The sequence below is a fragment of the Bubalus kerabau genome, chromosome 11, assembly GCF_029407905.1.
Source record: "Bubalus kerabau isolate K-KA32 ecotype Philippines breed swamp buffalo chromosome 11, PCC_UOA_SB_1v2, whole genome shotgun sequence".
Taxonomy (NCBI): domain Eukaryota; kingdom Metazoa; phylum Chordata; class Mammalia; order Artiodactyla; family Bovidae; genus Bubalus; species Bubalus kerabau.
The window spans coordinates 78,096,337-78,115,873 of record NC_073634.1 but is presented as its reverse complement, the minus strand read 5'-3'; the positions used below and the strand labels follow the sequence as shown (position 1 = coordinate 78,115,873).

The window sequence follows — 19,537 nt, the reverse complement described above, 5'->3', positions numbered from 1 at the left end:
AGAGAATGCTTGTGAGAGCAGCCCTCAGGGAACAACGGACAGACACAGCTGCCCCAGGAAGAAAGACCTCACCAATCCCAGTTCAGTGGCCAGTCTGCTCAACACCAAGTCTACTCCTGCCATCAGCTGCTACCTGTTCTCATGGTTTCCCCCGTCCTGCCTGGAACTCACATTCCATCACGTCTCCATCCTCTGACTTTGCCTCTTTGTCCTGCACCACACATCCTGAAGATCTGTTCAGTCCAACCCTTTACCATCTCCACACCTGCCCCCTAGGGCTGATTGCATGAGAAAATCCCATGATCTTGGAGACTGGCTCCACTATGTATTGAAATCTTCCAATCTCTACTGGATCTTCACAGTACAGGGCATCTTTTCGAGGGTCCCTTGTCAACCACTTCTCCCACTCTCGAGAGCGTGTGTCTCCCACCTTCATTTCTCCCCTCAAGGCTCTTACCCTGCAGACTCCTTCAATACTTTACTCCTGCTTCACAGAGAAATTGGAGCCATCAATCAAGAACTCTATCCTCTTCCTGCCATCACTCTTGCATCTACCTTGACACTCATGCCATCCTTGACTTCCTCCCTCATGCCTAAATGGCCACCACTTTCCTTTCCACTGTGGATCCAATCTGCATCCAGGTGCCAGGAGCCCCTGATCACCAGCTCTCCCCTTTCTCTCATATATAACTCATCTTTCATTATCCACTTGGCTCCTTCCTATTAGCATGTAGACACAATCAAACCTTCCCCTCCAAAAGTAAAACAAAACCCGTGCTGTGCTAGAGCTGGTTCATACTGGTTCATGGGAGCCCATGCTTAAATCTTCAGGAACTCTGCATGTCAATTGTTAGCTACAAATATTATTAAAAATTAAGTCATATAGGGAATTCCCTGGTGGTCCAGTTGTTAGGACTCCATGCTTTCACTGCTGAGGGCACAGGTTCAATCCCTGGTCAGGGAACTAAGATCCCGCAAACTCACAAGCCATGTGGCAAATAAATAAAATAAAAAAATAAAACTTGTCTTATAAACTTAGAACTAATTTAAAAACAAAGGCAATTCATACTCAAAACTCACCACTATCTAATTTTTTACTCCATTTTACCACTGCCTGTACTCTACTGTCCACTGCGTCTGTATGTGAAGGAGATTCTGTGTCCTGGGGTGCTTCTCGGTCTCTCTTCCCAGCCTCACAGTCAGTGATGTCCTATTGGTAGCCTGAAATCAGTCATGAATTTACATCACAGAAATCAGCAAAGGCTACACACCAGGACTTTCTTCCCTGGAGAACTGGTTTTTACAGTTTATCAGCATATTACGGACAATACCTCTTAGCAGTCCCTTCTAAGTCCCACATTCTTGGCCCATCTTCCCAGCAAAGTTTCACCCAAGAGATGTCTCCACCAGCCATTTCCACTGCCTGGCTTCCCGCTTCCTCCTCCATACATAAATAACCCTGCACTTCCTGTTTCACATAATGTGCCCTTGACACACCACCAGTGACCTGCTGGGGCTTCCTGACCTCCCATCACATCCGCCATGCTGCAGCTTTGTCTCCTGTCACACCACCACTCCTCTCAGACCCCTCTCAGCTCCCCTCTATAGGCTGGCATCTCCCCAGTGTCCTCAGCCCATCTTCACCGCACATATTCCCTGTGAACCCCCTTGCCTTCAGTTTCCATCTACATGCTGATGATCCCAAAGCTGAATATTTAATCCAGACCAAAATACTGACTGCCCCTGCACATCCCCAAATTGCTACCCGCAGATACTTTAAACTCCTCGGGAAGAAAAGACAAATTCATCCTTCTTCCCAAACCTTCCCAACTTTGGTTGCCTGTCCTATGAGTAGTGCCCCCTCTGCCCAGACACCCTGAGGCATCCTAGGCAACTCCCCAAACTAAGACAGTGATTCACGCTGCACCATCTCAGTTCACCTCTCCTTCTATTCCCACATTCTTCTTTGGGCCAGGCCACTATTTCCCCAGTTTTCAGTCCATCAGTTCAGTTCAGTTCAGTCGCTCAGTCGTGTCCGACTCTTTGCGACCCCATGAATTGCAGCACACCAGGCCTCCCTGTCCAACACCAACTTCTAGAGTTTACTCAAACTCATGTCCATCGAGTCGGTGATGCCATCCAGCCATCTTATTCTCTGTTGTCCCCTTCTCCTCCTGCCCCCAATCCCTCCCAGCATCAGGTCATAGGTGGGTATATTTCAGTCCATGGGAGATACCCAGTGCAGGACTGGAGAAGAAAAGAGCAGGACTGAGCTGGACAGAGAGGACTGCGGGCCTGGAAGCTGGGGAGCCCAGTGTGAGTAAAGGAAGGAAGATAAAAGTCTGCACAGAGGTTTCAACAGATAGACAAGAGCTCCCTGAGATTCAGGAGGAAGGCGGAGAGGGCTGGGTTGGGCAAAATCCTGGGTGGTCTTGAGTGACTCATCCCAAGTGCCCCTACCTCTGTGATCTCCAGTTACACCCAGGGCAGAAAGAAGACGGTGGAGCTCCCCCATGTCTGCTGCCTTGGTTGGGGCCCCTGCCCTGCACGAGGCCCATCTCTGATTCTGGGCACCTATTCTCCTCTCTCAACAGGTACGACACCATCACCAACCAATGGGAGGCGGTAGCCCCTCTGCCCAAGGCAGTGCACTCAGCAGCAGCCACCGTGTGTGGTGGGAAGATCTATGTGTTTGGGGGCGTGAACGAGGCAGGACGAGCTGCAGGCGTCCTCCAATCTTACGTCCCACAGACCAACACATGGAGTTTCATCGAGTCCCCAATGATTGGTGAGAACCAATTGTCTCCTCAGCCCAAGACCAGGGCAGCAGCCCCACCCTGTTGATTTATTCAGTCTCACTATCCCAAGCACAGATATCCAGCTGAGCCCAAGGGTTCTACAGACCCAAGTCTGGGCTGGGGGGCAGAAGGGGAATGTGGGGAAGTGAACCCCCAGCCTAGGTGCAGCTGCAGCTCCCGCTACCCAGACAAAGGGCCAATTGGTCCATGCCAGGTGCTTCCTGGCCCCAGCTCAGTCCTCAGGCTACCCAGTGATGCTGGAGGTCTCTGCAGGCCGAGCAGAGGACCCTGACCTGTCCCTTGCCCTGCTCTCCCGACAGACAACAAGTACGCTCCAGCCGTCACCCTCAACGGCTTCATTTTCATCCTGGGTGGGGCTTATGCCAGAGCCACCACCATCTACGACCCAGACAAAGGGAACATCAAGGCCGGCCCCAACATGAATCACTCTCGCCAGTTCTGCAGGTGAGGGGGCAGGAAGCAAGGAAGTCAGGGGGAGGGACAGCAGGAGGGGTCGGTGCAGGTGACGGACCACCATCCTGTGACCAAGGCAGTGCCCAGGCCAGAGCAGCACCGTGGGTGTGGGTGTTCATGCAGAGCAGAGCGGAAAGCACCCCAGGGCAGCACCTGGCCCAGAAGCCCAACCCTTGGGCTCCAGCAGACCACCCCACCTCAAAGCTGCACAGGAAAGGCTTCCAATAGCCCTGGGTCCTTAAGGCCTCACCTTCTCTCAGTGAGAGGAGAGGGTGGTGTTGTGAGGTTTTCCCTCCCCAGGCCTGCCTGCTGGGTCACAGATGAGAGGTAGTGCTCACCCCAAGCTATGGATACCCTACATGGGATGACGGTGGTTTATGCCCTGACAACACGTATGATCCTGATGGATCTTCAGAGCTGGACCAAGTGAGGCGCAAGGCACGGCTGCTCTGGAGCCCCGAAGCTGCCTGGGCAGAAACACACCCAGACCAGACCACCCCGCAGGAAGAGAGAGGTAGAGGTCAGAGTGTGGCCTGGTTCCTAGGATGCTCTGGTCCCAAACCTTAATCACTCTGGGCAGTGAGGTGCACACTGTGCTCTTCCAGCCCCATCCTTTCCCGGACTGAGAGGAATAAGGAAACTAAAGGGGTCCCAGAGACTCCATTTGCAGCCTTTCCATACAAAGCCTTCCTGAAGACTCCTAGAGGTGACCCCTGGCCCTCAGTGTGGGAAAAGCATTTACTGAGTGCCCGCTGTTTGTTGGCATGCCAGGAAAGCGACGATCCACTAGTAACATGTTATGTGACCTCAGGGGAAAAACGTCCTCTCTCTGGGGAAGTTCTAGCTATAAATGGGCCCTTGGACCAGATGAGTGCCTAGTTCCTGTTAGTATGACGATGTCACGGTTCTTGAGCCCTCCTTCACATCCTACGTGATGGCCATGTCCATGGTAACTCTGACAATATTGTCCTGTGATCAAGACAATCAGGGTGTGGGCACCCCTTGTGGGTGAGGGGACTCCCATGCCTCACCTGAGAGTAAAAGTGAGTGTGGAGAGATGATGCCTGAGGGGAGATTTAAGCTGAGTCTTGCACTGGAAGCAAGGTCAGGATATGCCACAGGGGGAGAAGCGTGAAGGGCCCAGACCGCACGGAGCTGTGCGAGAGAAGGCTGGGAGCTCCAGAATCTGGGAAGAAATCTAGACACACAGGTTGTGTCAAGGCTCTCAGGCTTTCAGAAATGGGTGGTGACTTAGGAAGCGCATCTGCTCGATGTCAGGGGATGGCCAAGAGAAACAGCCATTAGCTGAGATGAGGGAACTCGGACTGGAAGCACAGGGGTGGCCATCTGTGTGAAGGGGTAGCTGAGACTCACAGTAAGGGATTCAGTGCAGAAGAGCAAGGAGCCGCCCGAGACGGCAGGACCCAGCCAGTGAGTGTGCCACAGGGTAGGCACCCGGGCCGCCATGGTGATGCTGGGAGCACACTGGGCCCTGGTGGCCACGTGCAGGCAGCAGCACAAGGTCACATGTGTGAAGAAAGCACAGCAGCAAGTTTTGATTCTGAGCCCCTCGGCCAGGGTGAAATTCCTGTTCGAGTAGCCCATACTCAGTTATGGTTTAGCTCCTTACACCCTGTCTGCTACCATTCTGGTGAGTCATGTTTCCAGCTGGACTTGAGTGGTAGGAAAGCTCTGTCCTGGCAACACCAAGATGCTGTGTAGAGACCTGTGACCTGAGCTGAGCACCTGTACATAGAGTCTCCCCGCCAATCTGAGTCAGATGCACAGGCCCCGGGCCGCCCAGTAGGCATCAGCGTCACCCGCAGCCGGAGGGTAGTATAGCGTGGCGTCCTGATTGGTCCTGGAAGAGAGGTGTTTTTCTTACACCAGCTTAGGTCAGAGGGCAAAGAAGAGCAGCAAGATCCCATAGGACTTTTTTCTTCTTAAAATTTATTTTTACTTATTTATTTACTTGGCTGCACTGGGTCTTACTTGCAGCATGTAAGGATCTTCAATCTTAAGTCATGCAGGGTCTTCAGTTGCAGTATGTGGAATCTAGTTCCCTGGCCAGGGATTGAAACTGGGTCCCCCACATTTGGGAGCATGAAGCCTTAGCTACTGGACCACCAGGGAAGTCCTCAAGATCCCATAGTACTTTTGCAAAAGGGGAGAGGCAGCCAGCAACAGGACAGGGCTCTGTCTCCTGGTCCCAGGGGGGATCCCCAATGGCTAAGTCTCTCCCTGCTTTCTCTGACAGCGCCGTGGTGCTTGACGGCAAGATTTATGCAACCGGAGGCATTGTTAGCAGTGAGGGGCCAGCCCTGGGCAACATGGAAGCCTATGAGCCTGCAACCAACACGTGGACCCTCCTCCCCCACATGCCCTGCCCTGTGTTCAGACACGGCTGTGTCGTGATAAAGAAATATATCCAAAGCGGCTGACATCAGCGGAAAGCCCACACCAAGACTGTGGACACGTCTGGTGAGGCAAATGCTACTCACAAAGATCGACTTTCAGCAACACCGATAAGAGGCCGACCAACCCAATCAAGGAACTCACTGCGCTGGACAGTTTGAATACTCTCTACATTGAATGTAGGAAATCATCCTCGCCTTTGGGGGGACAAGAAGGAGTGGCCTCCAGGCAGCAGGAACCACAAACCTCCCAGCAAGCGAGCCAGGCCTCAGCCCTCCTGCAGGGGCACTTGCTCTGAACGGAGGCGCTCGCTTGGCCCCATGCAATGGAGTCTCACATAACTTTCCAGCTGGGAGAGAGCAGCTGTCTTTTCCTTCCTGCAGAGCAAGCTTGACCCCCAGCCAACCATAGATCAGTCATCCTCTGACAATATTAGACGTCAGGCTCTTTTGGAATAAGATCAAAGTGTCCTTACCACTTTGATTCCTACTTTTGTTTTTAACCAATCTACACTTTCAGTGGCCAAGGGAAAACAAGGGACAATACTACGTTATGGGGACACGAGGCCAAGGAGGCCACCAGTCCCTACTGGGTCGATAAGTCCAGCCACCACGTGGAGCCTGATGTGACTGGGGCAGGGCCACCGCTGGGGACAGCCGTCTGTCCCTTCACAGGGTTTTCTACCGTGTTTTTGCTGGAGAAGGACAAGGTGATTGTGCTAGCTTTCTCTTATCCAATATGAATTATTTAGATTTCCAAGGCATTTTCTTGATAAACAAAAAGGCTATTTTTAAGTACCGAGAGAAGGAGGCGGCCTCAAGAGGGATAATGTGGGAATTCCCAAAGCTCTTTGTAGGTAGTGCCAGAGTGGGGCATTTGCTCCAATTTTTCTATGTGCAGAATAGAGGATCTCTCCTGGGGGGCTGGGGTGGTGAAAGCCCCCATTTTATTTTTAGAAAAAGTAACTCCCAGACAGCCCTGTAAAAGCCGTGCCTCATGGAGGCACTGTCAAGGAAAGATGACTGTTCCGGAAGGTAACCGGTTCTGGCTCTCAACATCAGGCCAGCTCCCTCCATGAGGTAAAGCTGAGGACCCGGGCCAGGCTGGAAGGGAAGGGGGGAGAATACATGTCTACAAAGCACAGGAGACTATTTTTGATATTTATAGCTATATATTAAGGCACCTGCCACAAAGAGCTCTCAGGATGGGGACAGCCTTCTCAGACGAGCCATGACAGGCAAAGCCTGACGGGTAAGAGCAGAACCGCTCTTCTAGTAGCATCTTAACCCAAGCAAGGGGAGCCCTGAGGGGAGGCCACCCCGTGGCTCAGAGAAAGGCCTTCCCGCTAGTCCTCAGACCCTCAAACCTCACACGGTGACCAGTTTCCATTCCAGGGCACGAAGGATGCGGCCGCCACTGCTGCGCTGTTGAGTCGAAGTTGGTACCAAATACACATTTACCATGTTTATATCTGGGAAGTCGACTTGCCGTCATCTTATCGTGAAAACCATTTCTAAGGAGAAAAGGACAGGACACGCGTTCCATCTTTCAGTATTTGATGACACAAGGTCCCAGTGTTGGGCATCAACTTCTCGCACTACAAGGTGGCTCCCACTTGGACAAGATACCAAGCTTCGTTATGCAGTTTTTAATATTATTTATTCTTTTAAAAAAGTAATAAGCACAAAACTACATACGTTGTATGTCATTTAAAGTATTTATGTCAAACAGGGTGCAAGTGTGAACCCAAGGACTGGAGCACAAGTGTCTAACTGCCTGGGGCAGGGCGGATGTCAGCGTTGGTGAGCGTCTGCCTCCAAAGGAGGTGCTAGTGGTCAGCGAGACTCAACACAGATGACATTGAAATCCCGTTTCTCTCCTCATCTATCACACTGGAGCAAAACTGGCTATTTCTGTGAATGATATAAAACAGGGTTCTCTGTAATGGTATTGTACATAGTATATGTTTATTGTTAAGTTCTTGTTATATTATAATAAATATATTTATAGCTCTAGACTCGGAAGCCAATGGAATGCCTCTGTGTGCCACTGTCCTTGACCCCAAGATGAGCAACCTGGTGCAGGCCTGTGTTGCCTCTCCTATCAGCTGTCTGGGCTCTGCCACAGACTCAAATGCAGATCTTGGTGATCAGAAAAGATAGGACTCCTTAGCGAGGGAATGTATAGAGCTGAAAGTCAAGAATCAAGGACAATTAAAGTCAAAGTTGAAAGGGACTTGCAAACACTCTGGCATTGACTCTGAGGATCTCCCTTCAGTTTAAATGCTTTTTTTTTTTTTTTGGCTGTACTGTGTGTGGGGTCCTTAACTTCCTGACCAGAGATTGAACCCATGGCCTCTGCACTGAGAGCAGGGTATCTTAACCACTGGACCACCAGAGAAGTCCCCAGTTTAAGTGCTCTTATTATACCTGTGCAACTGAAAGCTTCAAGGTTAGCTTTCCCCTGGTCTGACTCTTGTGCCCAAGACCCTTTTGGAGGACTGTGCCAAACCCACATGGCCACTCCACTTCATCAGCCTGAGATACAACACTCCTCCTCCAGAAGAACAAGCTGTGCCTTCCATCCTAAAATCTAGTCAGGGTGGCCTCCCTGCCTTCTTCAGTCCTACCATAGGCTGTTCTCTAATCTGTTGAATAGAGTGACTTTGCTTTACTAAGGACACCCACACAAAGCCCAGGGCAAAAGTATAAAGCACCAGACAGGATTGCTCCCTCTCTTACAGGGAAAACGTTTAGATTTAATGGATTCGTAGGAGAAGGCAGATTTACCAGCATTTTACCCACATGAAGAACCCCATACCCTTAATCCCCAAATCTCACCAAGACCTACAGTCTCCTTGCAAGAAAAAAAAAAAATTCGGAAGAAGGTGGGCTGGGATAGGGGATCTGGGAGTCCTCAAAGAACTCAGCTGACAGCTTATGATGAGTGGACCATACACTTGCCAAAAATACCTGCCCTGGTCCCTCAGCAACATCAGTCCTAGAGGAAAGGATGGAGAATATCTGGTAGATATCAATCATGAAGAGCTGAAATGATAATCCATTATAAAAACCAAGCAATAGTTTGTTACCTCATTCCTTCTCTACTCATTTGCCTAAATCAAAGGAAATATTTTCTCTGGGTCTATGAAGAGTCTGTGTACTTACCATGAAAGACATGTGTATCTGCTTATCAGGTGTCCATGTAACCATGGGGAGAGTCTCTTACCATCAGACCTGGCATGGATGGTGAGGAAATTTATTGTGACAGCCACAGGCAGGAAATGGATCACTGTGTGTGTGTGTGTGTGTGTGTGTGTGTGTGTGTGCATGAGAACTTTAAAAAATTCAAAGCTGAAATAAGAAGAAAACAGTAAAAATATTTGTAGTCCGTACAACAAAGGATTAATATCTTTATTAAAAAGCCTGTGTGATTCAATTAGAAACTGTTAAGTGATTCCAACTGTTAAACAGGTCATGAATAGACCTTGCAAAGAGGAAACATATAATAAAAAAGTTCAACATTGATAATTATTAAATAATGAAACTTAAATAATGAGGTCATATCTTTACTTACTAAATTAGCTTCCCAAACCTTAAAAAAAAAGGCAGGGATGAGGAGGGCGTGTGAAGAGCAGTGAAACTCCTGGGTAGCACCAAGGGCTTTGTAAACTAAAATGGCTCTTAGAAAGTAGCATGGCTGATGACATGTATCAAGAGCCTAAAGAGTACCTGACCCGTAAATCCATTTCTGGGCATCCATCAGGAAATAACGTGAACCATGGAAAAGGTCATGTAACAACTAGCTCTCATTTATTGATGCTAACTGTATGCCAGACACGATGCTGAGCACTTAAAGCACCAAATCCTCGTAATTCTACTAGACAGCAGCTACAATCTAGAAAACACTAGGGGGAAGTGAAAGTGAAATTTGCTCAGTCATGTCCAACTCTTTGCGACTCCATGGACTTTACAATCCATGGCATCCTCCAGGTCAGAATACCGGAGTGGGTAGCCTTTCCCTTCTCCAATGGTCTTCCCAACCCAGGGATTGAACTCAGGTCTCCCTCATTGCAGGCAGATTCTTTATCAGCTGAGCCACAAGGGAAGCCCAAGAATACTGGAGTGGGTAGACTATCCCTTCTCCAGGGGGCCTTCCCAACCCAGGAATCGAACCGGGGTATCCTGCATTGCAGGCGGATTCTTTACCAATTGAGCTATGAGGGAAGCCCTATAGAAGGGGGGGAGCGAGATTCATATTTGTATATGACTATTGTTATATATGTGTATAATAATATATAAGCTATATACATATACACAAAAATATGTAAAATATGTATATTAAAATAACCAGATGTAGTCATAAAACTACTATTCACTGAGCTGATGGAATTGTGGACAATGTTCTTTCTCTTTTCCAAAATGTATATAAAGTGATGACCTTATTTTTATAATAAAGATATAGATACACATGTATATTTTTAATGAGGAATGAAGGACAGAAAATAATCTTTCCCCTATATTTAGCCTGAGAAATTCTCAAAGATCATTCCTATCTTGGACACCATAAACAATGGAGAAATTAGAAAGGGTTCAGAACAATGTAACAAAGAATTATAAATAAGAAAATAGATTTCCAGTAATAATCAAGACTGTTTTTTTTTTTTAAACCTAAAGGCTAGAGGTAAATGGATTATATCTTTCTGTACATGAAGATTTTCATAAAACTAATGAACACCAATACTTCTCTATGTTCTTGGAAGGTCAAGGAAGATGAAAAAGACAATAATAAAGAAGAAAAACTTCTAGTTCAACAAAAGAAAACATCTATTTGTGCAAAACTCTGGAATAGGTTACCAAGGTCCTTGTGAAGATCTTCTCTAATTATATATTTTATAACATAATTGCATCCATTATCTCATGTTATCCTCTCAATTACCCAAAAAGGCATAGGGCTTCATCTTCACTCTTTAAGAGGAAACAATCTCAAAAAACTTGAGTGACTTGTGCAGTTAGACCCCAGGTATTTTGCATCCATTATCTCATGTTATCCTCTCAATTACCCAAAAAGGCATAGGGCTTCATCTTCACTCTTTAAGAGGAAACAATCTCAAAAAACTTGAGTGACTTGTGCAGTTAGACCCCAGGTATTCTCCATACACTATTGTATTTGACACTCATCACAGTCCTACAGAGGACGGTTATCCCTGCTGACAGTGAGACCACAGGTTCCAGACATGATACAGAGTCAGTCTAAGGCACATCAGGATTCAAACCCCGCTCAGAAGGCCTCCAGAGAGGTTGTGCTACATCACACTGCCTCCTCAAGACTGTCTGCAACTGTGTGGCTCTTACGGCTCTAAGACTAAGGCTCCTTCCTCTTTCCCAAGCTACCTCAGAAACCTGTGTTAAGAAAACAGAGAATTCTGTGAATATGATAGGCATTTAGCTCTTTGCCGAATCCAGTCCTCTTTAGAAGCAATTGTTTTTTGAAATGGCTGGTAAGATTCTCGTAGCACACTGGCTTCCTCCACAGAAGACTGTGGTTTCACACAGGAAACTTGAGTTAGGGGAAGAAAAAAGGTCACTGACTAAGATACTATTGCTGCTCATTTGAAACTCCTCCTGTGAGCCTTGACTCTGTGTGAACTCTTAAGGAGGTCCAACCCCAATCAGGGAGAGTAAAGCAAAGTGGAGAACAATGCTGGTACTGGCTGCACCATCCTCCACCCCAGAGGGCACACCATGACCTTGTCACCTGAGGAGTAGAAGGTCAAACTGCTAAATGGGGACTTGAGGACCTAAAATGAGGACCAAGAAGCCCGCCTTTTCCATATGATGGCAAAAATTAGACAACCCAAAAATCTGTTGTCATCTTCTAAAATTTACAATCCTGTGCTCTGCTGCCCTCTAGGTAACACTTGGCAAGTCCCTTCGGCATCTATCCTCATGAAAGGTGAGCGCAGCCTTTGAGTGGATCACTCCAGGTCAATAACACTATGCTCTCTACAGGCAGGGACTATGTCCTCCTATTTCCCCCACAGGACACATAACCTTGATGAGTAGTGGCAGCAGATTCTATTGACAGCATGAAAAATGTTTTGAGTTATGAAAAGTATAAAGGCAAGGCCACAATTTTATGCTCTGCTTTATCCATCCCTGTTTACAAATGACTGAAGAAGCAATAGTTTTGTTTAAAGGTTTTTACTTACTATGTTATAGAATGCCATCACTCTTGGACAAGCTAGACACTGCTAGTGCAAACCTAGACACCAAAGAATCCATCAGCCCTGTCCCCTAAGGGTTTAAGCCCTGGGGACTTTGCATTCCTGGCAGTAAAAATCAGTCTTTCAAGCCCTTCAGTTCAACCCCTACATTCCCTGGTGAAAGTGTTAGTCGCTCAGTTGTGTCTGACTGTTTGCAACCCCACGGACTGCAGCTCGCCAGGCCCCTCTGTCCATGGAATTCTCCAGGCAAGAATACTGGAGTGGGTTGCCATTCCTTTCTTCAGGGGATCCTCCCAACCCAGGGATGCAACTCTGGTCTCCCACATTGCAGGCAGATTCTTTACCATCTGAGCCACCAGGGAAGCCCTACCTCTCTATTACTACTACTGCCCTATTTTAAGCCTTTACTTCTTAGTTGTTGCTATTATAGCCTCTTTTGTGGTTATTTTTTAAAATAACAGCTTTGTTGACATGTAATTCACATGTGAAAAATTCACCCTTTTAAACTATACAATTCAGTGGTTTTTGGAATAGTCACAGAGTTAAGCAACCATCACCACTATCTATTTGCAGAACATTTTCATCATCTCAAAAAGAAGCCTGGGAGTTTTGGGTTTGGGGGCATAAGCCACCTGTCTCCTTGCATGGTCCTGCAAGAAATCTTTCTCTGTTCCCCCTGCCAAAAAACCATATCCATTAGCAATCACTCTCTGTTACCCCCACCCCCAGCACATGGCAACTACAAACCTACCTTCTGTTTCTATGGATTTGCCTATTATGGACATTTCATATAAATCAAATCACATAATACATGGTCTTTTATTTCTGGCTTCTTTCACTTACCAATGAGTTATCAAGATTCACCCATGTTGTGGTAGATACTAGTACTTCGTTCCTTTTTATGTCCAAATAATATTCCAAATAATGAATATAAAAATAGGTATATTTTGTTTAATCATTTATCAGTTGATGGGCATTTGTTTTCCTTCCTCATTTTAACCATTAATAATGCAGCTATAAACAAACATATGCAAGGTTCTGAGATTAAATAAATTTGAAAAATGCTGGGTTTAACAAAGTTAAACAGGTTTCTTTATGACAGAACTTCTGTGTCAAGAACACAGGGACAGTCATTATAATTATAATTATAGATACATGAAGTAGTGGTTTTCAAGCTTATTTGGCCACAAGCTACCCCCTACCACACAAATCTGGAAAACTTTTTCTCTACTAAAATATGACAAAAGCTCAAATAGTTACATGGGATGTTGAGGTCAATACATTCTGCCTCTCATCTTTGAGAGAAGCACATCAGAAAGCAAAGGAATTATTATGAAAAATTCTAAAGCAAATTCTAGTTTAGAATTCTCAAAATATTTAAGAAAAATTGATATACCTTTATATGGTAGTAGGAGTGAGAGATCAGTTTTCTTTGAAATCAACAAAATCCTTTTTCTGAATACAGTAAAATGTTTTACTGCAATTTTCTAAGTTCCAAAAAGACTTTTGCATCTCTTACACTGCACTGTAAAAACACTGAAAAAATGAAAATAATTTCACAATAATCATTCTACACAACTAAAATACCCAACCCTCATATCCAGTGACAGTTGTAAAAACGTGATCTGACAATTTCTGGGACTCGTGGGCATTCTGTACATTATTAATCTTGAACAGTTTGACAATCTTCTCAACGAGTGAGCTACAGCAGAGAATATAAAGATATCCATTATTTGTCCCATCAACATTTAAAATTCAAAACTTTCACCTTAATTCTAGTATTCTCATTCAATTCAGTTCAGTTCAGTCGCTCAGTCACGTCTGACTCTTTGCGACCCCATGAATCGCAGCATGCCAGGCCTCCCTGTACATCACCAACTCCCGGAGTTTACTCAAACTCATGTCCATCCAGTCGGTGATGCCATCCAGCCACCTCAACCTCTGTTGTCCCCTTCCCCTCCTGCCCCCAATCCCTCCCAGCATCAGAGTCCTTTCCAATGAGTCAACTCGTTGCATGAGGTGGCCAAAGTATTGGAGTTTCAGCTTTAGCATCAGTCCTTCCAATGAACACCCAGGACTGATCTCCTTTAGAATGGACTGGTTGAATCTCCTTGCAGTCCAAGGGACTCTCAAGAGTCTTCTCCAACACCACAGTTCAAATGTATTCTCATTAGATTATATTAAAACATAAAAATATTCTATTTAATATCTGTTTAGATTAATATTTGTGTTAATAGTGAGACAAGTTTCATCCAATTCTAGTTATAAAATCTTGAACATATCTGGGAGAAAAAAGAGCTTTTTGAAGATATTTTGCTTTTTTGTTTCTGTGGATATATATTTAAGTTCAAATAATGTGGAAATTATTTGTAAAGAAACATTCCAAAGATGTGAAACCGATTTTTTACAGTGTGATAAGCAATTATTTCTTTCTTTGCTACAAACTCCATTTAAAACAAGCTTATTAAAGAAATGTCTTTATTAAACCATGGTAAACTACAGAACTGACAACTTACTGATGTTTCCTCAAAATATATGAAGTAATTTGAGACTTCCCACCACAAATAACCTTTATTCCATAACATTTTAAGTATAATATTACTTGTGGATTGTCACATCTCCTTTTAAAAGAACATTCTGTTTGCAAAGTCTTGTTAAAATATTTCGCACTTATTAAAATGCTAAAATAGAAATTTAAAACTATTTCCAATACTTTCCTAAGGAAATTTAAGCTATAAACAAAGTAACTATATACAATGTTTAGAAATAGTGCTATTTCATATCAAAATTAATTTTGCTTTGTTGCCATAATGAGAACATTAGAAAGTTCTATATAGATAGCCACAGACATATGACTCAGGCTATTCATGTGTTTATTTTGTTTTTATTAATAGTTCCAGAGTCTCTTAAGCCTGTTTTACTGGTGGCTCTTAGGCTACTATGACAACATATGATTTGGGAGTGATGTTACTGATTTGCCATTGTTTAAGAAGTTGGAGATTCAAGAGCATAGCTGTCAGGCTCCTCTGTCCATGGGATTCTCCAGGCAAGAATACTGGAGTGGGTTGCCATTTCCTCCTCCAGGGGATCTTCCCGACCCAGGAATCAAACCCATGTCTCTTCTGTCTCCTGCACTGGCAGGAGGGTTCTTTACCACTAGGACCACCTGGGAAGCCCAATAACTTATTAGGGATCAAATATATTAAACCGCACCTGACATTAGGCCTTTTTAAAAACACCTATTCCCTTGTAGCTCAGTCGGTAAAGAATCTGCCTGCAGTGCAGGAGACCCGGGTTCGATCCCTGGGTTGGGAAGATCCCCTGGAGAAGGAAATGGCAACCCACTCCAGTATCCTTGCCTGGAAAATCTCATGGACACAGGAGCCTGGTAGGCTGCACTCCATGGGGTCGCAAAGAGTCGGGCATGGCTGAGCAACTAACACTTACTTACTTATTCTACCTAAGAAATCTTAAACCCTGTGCTCTGACAAAAGTCTCCCTTTAGTACATTCACATAGCTCCTCCCATTGTATTTCTCTTTAGATTCATTACATACATTAAGCCCGTAAATCCTTTCCATTGTCTCCCAATTTAGTAACCTCACTCTGGTTTCATATGCATTCATACCCAGGAATGGAATTCCTGTCCCCGAAGTTATCTCAGCCCCCTAATATTCTGGTCCTTCAGTTGACAAACAAGCCTAATTACAGTCTCCAAGCAACTATCAGCCTCCTCTGAGGCTTCACCTGGGGCGACACCTAGGAAGCTGGGGAAGCCGACATTCACACAGGCTGGCGCCGCTGCTAACACGCGGCCCCACCCTCACTTGTGCCCTCTCCTTATTCTCACCGGCTCCTGGAGCGCTCCCTTTCCTCTTTTCATCAGCGACTTCTAAACCTTCACTTCTCTCCCTCAAATGTCTTATTCAGAACTCCTCATTCTTCTCAGAAGAGTATAACTTTACATCACAGTAACGAACAGAAGGGATAGTGGCAAGTGACAGCACAGTCTTTAAATCTTCCTGAACTGAACATTAAAAACGGAGAAGCCAGGGTGAAGCATTCAAAGACTCGGTGGAGAACATCCAAAACAAAACTAAGTAAAAAAGAATCTCCAGAACTCCAAATCCCAAGGGAGGAGGATCAAACCACTAACAGCTATGAGACTGTGGTGCATGTGTGAGGACGAAAGGAGAGGACAGTCACCGACATCTAATGAAAGTGAAAATCCCCACGAGTGCTCACTGAAAGAAAAGCTCGGTGGTGGTGTGGGACTGGGAGGGGCGCGGGCTCTGAGGAGAGCACCTGCCACGGACAGGAGTCTCGCGTCCTGCAGTCCTCACGTGAGTGCAAGGGTTCTGAGCCTCGTGACAATTCTCAAAATGAATCAGCCCATGCCCCATTTCAGGACCAAGCCCCATACTGAGACAAAACTATTAGGGATAGAATCTAAATTGAACAGCATAGGGACAAAACATAAATCCAGATAAAAGCAGGAGAGAGGAACAAAGTAAGGGGAATTCACAAAGGAACCAGTCATATACTTAAACACTTCACAAAAATAATAGAAGAGAGAGCTCTAGAACTGTAAAATTCAGGCTTCCCTATAAAAATTCAAGGAAAGTAACATATATATACATATATATATATAACAAAACAATTGAGGAAAAATCTCACATAAATACATTCCAAGAAAAGAAAAAAAAAACTTTAAAACAAGAAAGCTACCCCTACAGGCAATAAAAGCCCTCCACCAAAACATGCCTACAAATTACATGAAAACTTTACTATTTCAAAACAAGCCAGAGGACAAAAACAATAATAGAAGAACAATGTAGACCAAAATCAGAAAAAACTCACAAAGGATGTGAAATAACTCAGAAAGAGGGGGGATATCATGTTAGAAATGTACACTAAAGCAGAAAGAACATAAGAGTTAATTAAAAAAAAAAAAAGATAATGCCTTAAGATAAACAGAAAGGGGAAAAAAGACAGGGAGTTTTTAAGGTAAAAAAGAAATGAAGAAACTCCTGGTTCTGGTTAAGACTGAGTAAGAATACTCAACTCTATCTCTCCCACTGATCACAACTAAAAGTCCTGAACAACAGATATTAAAAAAAAAAAAAAAGAACAATGTAATTAATCGCTAAAGATTCTGAAAAAAAAACAAAGCATGTGAACTCAGTAGGAAATTCAAACCTCAAACACTGACCCACATCGTGGTGAGTGCCCTGGTTTGCCTTTTATCACCTACATTCCCCAGCCTACACTCTAGGGCAGTCAGAATCTGAGAAGAAAAATGCTCTCTGTACACCCTCCAGACTCAAATCCAGATGAGCCTCAGTAATGAATCTGCCTCCTCATGGCAGCGGTAGCAGTGAAAACAGGTGTAACCTTAAATATTTTTTCTCTTTCTAGCCAGACAACCAGAAGAGGGGGCTAGATCACAAAGAATAGGGAGTAGAGAACGAGGCCCTTTAAATTACTGTATGAAATCCAGAGCTGCATGTGCATAGAACTGACCAGGATCAGCTGAGCAAAGGCTATACAACTATGGTGAACAACCCAAGGTCCTTCTAGACTGGCCTCTGGGTGGTACACATAGTTCAGTTCAGTCACTCAGTCATGTCCAACTCTTTGCAACCCCACGTACTGCAGCATACCAGCCCTCCCTGTCCATCACTAACTCCTGGAACTTGCTCAAACTCATGTCCATCAAGTCGGTGATGCCATCCAACCATCTCATCCTGTGTCGCCCCCTTCTCCTCCTGCCTTTAATCTTTCCCAGCATCAGGATCTTTTCCAATGAGTCAGTTCTTCTCAACAGGTGGCCAAAGTATTAGAGCTTCAGCTTCAGCATCAGTCCTTTCAATGAATATTCAGGACTGATTTCTTTTAGGATGGACTGGTTAGATCTCCTTGACGTCCAAGGGATTCTCAAGAGTCTTCTCCAACACCACAGGTCAAAAGCATCAGTTCTTTGGCGTTCAGCTTTCTTTATGGTCCAACTCTCACATCCAGACCTGACTACTGGAAAAATCGTAGCTTTGATTAGACAGACCTTTGTTGCAAAGTAATATCTCTGCTTTTTAATATGCTGTCTAGGTTGGTCATAACTTTTCTTCCAAGGAGCAAGTGTCTTTTAATTTCATTGCTGCAGTCACCATCTGCAGTGATTTTGGAGCCCAGAAAAATAAAGCCTCATTGTTTCCATTGTTTCCACATCTATTTGCCATGGTATACATAGGGAACTGCAGCAGTTTCCGATCGCTGCTATTAAAAATTACTACAGGTTAAGTGGCTTAGGACAATGCAAACCTGTTATTTTTCGGTTCTGGAGATCAGAAGTCTAAATGGATCTTATGAGCCAAAACTGAGGTGTTAATTCCTGGAGCTTTGTTAAAAAAAAGTTTGTTTTCCTTGTCTTTTCCAGCTTCTAGGAACTGTTTGCACTCCTTGGCTCAGGGACCCTTCCTCCATTTTCAAAGCTATCACTTCAAATATCAGCAGTTGTCAGGACAGAGAGCAAGGCATGAACAGGTAGAGCACAAGAGACTTTTAGGGCAGTGAACTTAGTCTTAATGATATTGCAGTGATGAATACATGTCATTGTATACTTCTCAAAACTCATAGAAAGTGCAATGCAAAGAGTGAGCCCTAATGTAAACTATGAGCTTTAGCTAATAATATCAATGTTTGCCCATAAATTGTAATAAATGTACCACAGTAATGTAAAATGTTAATAATGGGAAAATGGTGAAGTGGTAGGGAGGTAAGGAGGTGTAAGGGAACTCTGCACTACACACTAAATTTTTCTATAAACCTAAAATGCACAAAAGAGTCCGAAATGCAGTACCTGGATGCAATCTCAAAAACGACAGAATGATCTGTGTTCCTTTCCAAGGCAAACCATTCAATATCATGGTAATCCAAGTCTATGCCCCTGACCAGTAACACTGAAGAAGCTGAAGTTGAACAGTTCTTTGAATACCTACAAGACCTTTTAGAACTAACACCCAAAACAGATGTCCTTTTCATTATAGGAGACCGAAAGCAAAAGTAGGAAGTCAAGAAACACCTAGAGTAACAGGCAAATTTGGCCTTGGAGTACAGAATGAAGCAGGGCAAAGGCTAATAGAGTTTTGCCAAGAGAATGCACTGGTCATAGCAAACACCCTCTTCCAACAACACAAGAGAAGACTCTATACATAGACATCACCAGATGGCCAACACCTAAATCAGATTGATTATATTCTTTGCAGCCAAAGATGGAGAAGCTCTATACAGCCAGCAAAAACAAGACTGGGAGCTGACTGTAGCTCAGATCATGAACTCCTTATTGCCAAATTCAGACTTAAATTGAAGAAAGTGGGGAAAACCACAAGACCATTCAGGTAAGACATAAATAAAATCCATTATGATTATACACTGGAAGTGAGAAGTAAATTTAAGGGACTAGATCTGATAGACAAAGTGCCTGATGAACTATGGACGGAGGTTCGTGACATTGTACAAGAGACAGGGATCAAGATCATCCCCAAGAAAAAGAAATGTAAAAAAGCAAAATGGCTGTCTGAAGAGGCCTTACAAATAGCTGTGAAAAGAAGAGAAGAGAAAAGCAAAGG

General features: G+C 44.7%; 1 protein-coding gene across 3 annotated transcripts in view; it reads left to right on the top strand.

Moving 5' to 3' along the window:
- KLHL29 (kelch like family member 29) overlaps window positions 1-6,293 on the top strand; it is a 238,969-nt gene extending 232,676 nt beyond the window's left edge. For all 3 annotated transcript variants that reach the window (XM_055540832.1, XM_055540830.1, XM_055540833.1), the window contains exons 11-13: window positions 2,595-2,788; window positions 3,119-3,263; window positions 5,530-6,293. In XM_055540832.1, the coding sequence (XP_055396807.1) occupies window positions 2,595-2,788; window positions 3,119-3,263; window positions 5,530-5,713 (523 nt within the window). In that variant the 3' untranslated portion in view covers window positions 5,714-6,293. The remainder of the gene's footprint in view (window positions 1-2,594; window positions 2,789-3,118; window positions 3,264-5,529) is intronic.
- Window positions 6,294-19,537: the final 13,244 nt, after the last annotated feature.